We start from the raw sequence: 6,463 nt of genomic DNA, 5'->3' as shown, positions 1-6,463 counted from the left end.
TATCAGCTGAAAACCACAGAATCAAGAAAAGACCTGAAGGCGTCCTGTCCCACCCACCCCACCCCGCCCTGAGGAAGAGCCTCCCATGAAACCACTGCAGGCCGATTAGAGCACGCTGTGCAAGTCACCCCAGGCCTCTTGTACCAGGGGTCTCTGTATGATTCAAAGAGCTGGTTTGCAAGAGCTCTCTGCATAGGGAGACAAGCCCAAAACTACAAGGGCAGCTTTCCTCACTCCCCACGGGAGGACCACTCTGGCCTGTTTCAGAAGAACAGCAGTGGCACAGTAGCTATTAAATGGAAGCAGATGGTAGAGACTGCTCTCTGCAGGGGGCAGCTCACCAAGAAGATTTCTGCATCTCCACCTATTGGGGGGGGGGGAGGCCAAATGCGGCTGCCTGGTCCCAAGGGACTTTGCATGGATGGCTTGCGGCATGAGGCAGCCTCCACACCGCTGTCTCTAAACCACTTTGCTGTTGCTGCAAATTGGACCTGAGATGTAAGCAGGAAACCAAAGCCACCCGTAAAAATCATCTCCCTAAAGACCCAGAAGGCCAAGATCATATGAGCAGAGACTGTGGCCCCAGTGGACCCTTCCCTGACCAAGAGAACCTGACCAAGTTAACAGAAAAGCCTCCTCCAGACTGGTCAGGGAAGCTCCCCACAGCAGCCACTGCTGGGGTTTTTCACTTCCTTGACTTTTCGAGGCAGACTACCCAACTCTTGCAGCCAAAGCCCCCTTCTTTTGGCCTATTTCTTGGTGTCCTGCATAAATCAGTTGCTTCTACATCTTCTCAGACATAAGTAAATCTCCACCCGTTTCTTCCTCTTGGTATATTTGTACAGGGTAACAACATTCCTTCACAACCATTAATTGGACCTGCAGTTTTAAGCTTTTAGCAGGCACCCAAGCCACTGGGAGAACCCCTCTATCTGTAGAACATTTTCTATCAATTTCAGCAAAGGATGAAGCTCCACAACAACCCTAAAGCCACAGAGCCAAGACTGCTGCCCGGCTCCATAGTCAAGCAACCCACAAGTGAGCAAGCCACCAAAGAAACAGACATGAAGGAGGTGCCAGACCTTCCTCAGTCTGCCCTAAAGAGACACATCTGGGAAGACGGAACTGTCCTGAGCTAACCACTAAGGAAAGCAGGCGCTGAACACACTGCCCAGTCAGGTCTCTCAGGGAATCCGCAGCACCGAGACTGGAAAGTCCCTCTGGAAAACGGCCTCCAGAAGGGCAGTTCTTTCACATAGCCTGCTTCTAGATCCAACAAAAAGCTCTAGCCCTGAAAAATCATTTTGATGTGAAAATCAAGACCCACATAAATGCAGCTTGGGCCTAGCTTCTAGTGGTGACATCTGAACATGCTCCTGCCTGGCAGTCATAAGAACATAGCAAAGGTTTAGTCAAGGTGACAATAGCTGCTGCTAATCATGGGAAGGTTCTGGTATCAAGGAGCTGCGCGAACAAGAGCAACGCAAGCTGACATCTTAACCCCCCCCCCCACTGGTAGTATTAAAGTAGCTTTGTCATGATTACCAAAGGTTGTATTCAGAGTATCTCGACAGCAGCAGAGGGCTGTCCCTCGGGCCCAAGCAACCTGTTCCCACTCCAGAACGTTTGCCTCTTTGATTGGGGAAGATTTCCCATGGAAAAGGCCTGCCAGCCTGTACATGCTTTGTGAGGCATATATGGCCTGAGGTAGCACGCACTCTGCGGGTATTTGAGAAAAGGGAAACTCTCTGGGACGGGGTTTCATGGAAACAAACTGCCAGGTACTTTGGTCCAGGCAGGCCCCCACAGGCTAAAATTGGTTCTGAAGTCTCCTTTGATTCTTTTGCACTAAGTACGGTTACTGCGGAGCCTGGACCCCTTGTCATAAAGGAAATTGCAGGAATACGTACATCAATTTTGGCTGGTCAGAAAGGTTTTTATAATGCAGTATAAGAACTCACATGACCTAAAAAAATGGCTGTTGATCAATATTGTCATCCTTTTACCACAACACTAGAGAACATCTCTGAGTACACGCTGCATAAATACTTTAGCTATTTGACAGGTTTGGAGAAATTTACAAAAAAAGTGTTAACTCTTTTTGTCAATTGTCAGAATTATCACAAAATTGTCTTGCTCTGATGTAAACGCTTTATTCTACAATGCAATTAAGCCTCAGTAACTGGATTTAAATGCATGCATTTCTGTGGTACTGTGGTTCTGTCTACAAGTATTTGGGCTTAACTGGATTGTGGATCAAAGGGTTTGGTTTCAACCACAGATACTCCCTTAGATAATCCAGCTGCTTTGATACCGAATCCCAAGGGGGAAAATGGTACCTATAAACAACAAAGCCAAGCTTCTGCTTGTGCAACATAAGAAGTACAGAAAATGTCATACCTCCAGCAAGGATCTTCTCCTCTAGTTCACTCATCTGTTTCTTGTATGCCCTTAAAGCTGCTTCTTTAAAAGATGGCCGTATTTTTTTCTTCACTGGAGTTTGAATGGGGGCTTCAGGGACATTTTGGTTTTCATCCTCCTGTATTTCTGATTCAGCAAGCACATCACCGGCAAATCCCAACGCATCGTCGCTAAGCACATGGCTATCAAAATGTCCGTCTAGAGTATCTTCTTGTGCAAAGTCATAAGAGGTTTCATACTGAGTCAGATCCTGGTCGTATTCCTGAGTTGTTTCTTCTTCTGTCTCATTGGCGCTAGTTCTGTTTTCTAGTTTAGCCAGAACTTGCTCCATAACTTCCACATAATCAGTTTCATTCTCGCCAGCCGGTTCACTGTAGTCTTCCTCATCTTCTGCTTTGTAATAATAAGGCTCTGTATAAACATCTGAATCCAGAGTTGTGCTTGATTCATTGGCAGTTGACTGGGACAAAGTCCGAAACCTTCCCATAAAAGACGACCCACTGTCCTCATAGCCACTTAAACTCTGCGTGCTTTTATTCCATACCACTTCTAAGGCTGATTTTGCCCTCTGTAGAGTATTACCAAATTTAGGAAAGCTGAAAGTCTTGTCTGCAAGGTCAATGCTTAGTCTGCTATGCCAAGATTTAGGAGGTGCCTCTTCGGAGTCGTCACTTGGCAGCTCGCTTTGACTTCGGTACATCATGGGCTTCCTGTTCTGGTTCTGATACAGGGTGTTGGCATTGGTTTCTTGGTAGTCATCATACGGGCTGACCCACTGGCTCTGTGTTTCACTACTGAGACAAGTGCCAGAGGGGGAGTTACCATCCAGGGTGAAATCATAACTGTCCATGTCATACTGGGTATCAGACAGCTGGCCATAGTCTATCTGTTGGTCAGAAGAGCTGCTCAGGTCATACACCAAAACTTCTTGTGTTGATGAATCTAGCCCCAAGTCTGTATTTTGTTCTAGCTGATTCCAGTCCTTCCATGGTGAAAGGTCTTCCTGTAATGAAACTTGGGAGTTGCTATAATGACTCCTGTCTCCAGACGCACATATTATCCCATTGCTTACCCCACTGTCAACTGTCTCTGTGTTCTCAACTTCGTTTTCTCCTCTATAAGACGGGTCATCTTGATTAAAAGTCTGTTCTTGCAAACCGCTGCACCAGATGGATGGATCATCATGGGTTCTCTGCCAGAGTTCTCGATCGGAGGAAGACAGGAGGGAGCTGCCATTCGTTCTGCTGAAGTACTGATTCTCAGAAAAATCTTCAGAATAGGACTGGCACAGTTTGGAAAAATCAGATTCTGAACGGCTGAGCTTGAGTGTTGCAAAGTCATTCTGAGACTGCCAAAGAGGAGTCATGTCAGAGTAGCAGCAGGACTTTGATCCTTTCTGAAAGCTCTCTGTTCCTGATGACTCTTCATTGTAAATTATTTTATTAGGAAATCTGTTGCCATCCGCAGCTCCTTTAAGGACTTGAATGCTTGAGGGCCCTTCCCTTCCTTTTGCAGCGCTTCTTTTAATTTGTGGGGCCGATTTGGATATCTTTGCATAACTGTTACGATTTATATCTGATTCCAGTTCTTTATCACTGCTGTCAGGTGAGTCCCAATCATGTTTTTTAGCTTTCAGATCAACCGCCAACAGTTTCAAGTCCATGCTCTCATATGTCTGAGATGAAGGCAGATTTTTATCTTTCCTTTCTTTCACATCGTGGGAAAGAATATCAGTTGAAATTCCAATTCCAGTTCCTTTGAGCTTGTAAGACTTCTTTAAAACTAAATCTCTCTGCTGTGGTGTTTCAAAGTAAACAAGGATGGGCCGAGGCTTTGCATTCGGGCAGTCTCTGTGCTGCCCCACTCGATGTGCAAATTCTATTTTAACAGAATGCTGCGCCTCCAAAAATCCCATTTTCTCTGTTAAAACTCTGTACACCGTGTTTTCAGTGTTTTCAAACTTCTCCTCAGGCACATTTAAAAACCTAAGACTTGTTTTGCTTCCTGCATGCCCTATTTGCTTGATGTAGTCATGAATGTCACGAGTTTCTCTTCTTGACTGTACAAACCCTGTTCGCAACTGTTCAATTTCACTCTGCACAACTTCTACGCTACTGGAGATTTCATCAATGGACTGTTTCAAGGCATTGACATGCCCCCTTAGTTCAGAGAGTTCCGTTTCAATTTGACTGATTCCCTGAAGTTCCTTAAAGATCATTTCCATAACATCATGGGTTTGACTGATACAACCTGTTGAACTGAAGCTAGGTTCAAGGGTGTTTGACTTCTGATGGCGTACAGTCCTATCTAAAGACTTGCTCCGGAGGCCCCAGGTTTTCTTCCATGTGCTGAGCTCGGAATCTGAAGAGACACATTCCTGGCTCTTCTTCCATTTCCGCAATTTTCTTAAAGCACCAAGCTTTAAGCTATGCAAAGTGCGTTCACCCTCAGAGCTGCCATCAGAGGGGGCAAGGCTACTCAAGCTCTTTCTGTTGCGTCTCACTGGCATTGTGTGCGACATATACTCCTTACTCCGGCTTTGGCCTTTGATTTCACTTAAGGACTCTGAATATGAGCTGCTATTGGAAGACACATCTTGAAATGCTTCTTCGTTATTATTTGTTGAGAAAATACTCTTTTGTAGTCCATTTGCAATTGCTACCCGATAGCTAAGAGTTGGGGACAGGGAAAATTCTCTGTTATTCTCCTCCTCTTCAATTGATAAATTGCGAGCAGAGGAGCACTTGGCAATCTTTTTGACTGTGCTTTTCAATGTATTTGTAAATTTGGGGTTCTTTATCTGTTCAGCTTGGGAAATATCTTGTTCCTTTTTGCTTTGACAACTCTCTTTCTTTTTTGTACTATTTCCCAATTTCTTTGTAAACATTCCTTTGTAAATCTTATATATGTAGGAAGAGATCAGGCTCTTGAAGAGAGCAGAAACCATGGAGAGCAATTTCAATTAACCTTTTCCCACAAGGATGGCAATATTCTATCCAAAAGAATACTTGTTCGTTTTCAACATGATCATAAGATACGATCCCGTGAACCAGCTTTGACTACTTGACAAGGTGGAGTGTACAAAGTTGCCATCAAAGTTTTTGTGTCATCTGACAGCAAATCAAGTTGGCTGTAAATCAGCTCCTGAGAGAGGCCCACATGAAGCAAACTCTTGTTCTGCTCCCCATCGCCTTCCACAGCATCTAAAAAGCAGAGAATGGCATTACTATGGATTCATCCTCCTCCCTCTCTCTCACTGAATACTGGTCATGTAACATTCTGCAATAATACATTTAGAAAAGAATTTATTGCATTTACAGAATGAGTATTTCTGCTACGTATGTTAATCTAGAGGTAGGTGCGCAATTACTGAATTACTTACTGACTTGAAAAAAGGCAAAATTATTTCACGTAAACATTTTTCATAATGTTGTGTCAGATCCTCTGAATTCATAGACAAGCCATAGTTATTGGATCAGAAATTCAGAGAAGCCTTCAAAACTGAAAGAAATAACTGTTCTAAAGCAGACACCCTAGATAGGAGACGGATGCCATAATCCAGAAATCTGTTGCTCTGGAATAGGCACACAAGTTCAGGGGAACTACAGAGGAAGTAGCTGCTCAGGAGTAATTGCTCTGTGGAGTGTACAGGGAATACGTGGGCATGCTTCCACATATGCATCCTTTGTTAAGGCAGACGGTGCCCCAAAGGGGCTGGATAGTTTCCTACAAGATGCAGCTACAATGGGATAAATGAAACCAGCACCACCTTCCTTCTTGCCAAAGGTGATCAAAACTCACAAATGAAAACCAGTGTGACTTCTGTGAAACCGCGATGTTGTTTTTCACCAGCTTACAACGTGATTCTGGCTGGGAGACCTATTAGCCAGAGCTACTGCTCAAAGCTGGGTGGGCAGAAACGTCATCTGCCAACACTCTCCTCACAGCAGAGATGGGCTGCCTTCTGGCACCTTTCTTCTGGAGCAAGCCTCCCTTATCCAGGACAGGAGCTGCATCCTGACACACAGCACTCTGCTCCACA

At 44.8% G+C, this 6,463-nt stretch overlaps 1 protein-coding gene across 1 annotated transcript in view; it reads right to left on the bottom strand.

The window, feature by feature from the left end:
* Positions 1 to 5,371, bottom strand: part of UNC13C (unc-13 homolog C (C. elegans)) — a 107,293-nt gene extending 101,922 nt beyond the window's left edge. The window contains exon 1 of the mRNA XM_015419745.1: positions 2,401 to 5,371. Coding sequence (XP_015275231.1) covers positions 2,401 to 5,368 — 2,968 coding nt within the window. The 5' untranslated portion in view covers positions 5,369 to 5,371. The remainder of the gene's footprint in view (positions 1 to 2,400) is intronic.
* Positions 5,372 to 6,463: the final 1,092 nt, after the last annotated feature.

Source organism: Gekko japonicus, unplaced genomic scaffold, assembly GCF_001447785.1.
Source record: "Gekko japonicus isolate JY-2015 unplaced genomic scaffold, Gekko_japonicus_V1.1 scaffold1945, whole genome shotgun sequence".
In the NCBI taxonomy this organism is placed as follows: Eukaryota; Metazoa; Chordata; class Lepidosauria; order Squamata; family Gekkonidae; genus Gekko; species Gekko japonicus.
Note: the sequence above shows the minus strand (reverse complement) of the source record. Positions and strands in the feature narration are given on the sequence as shown.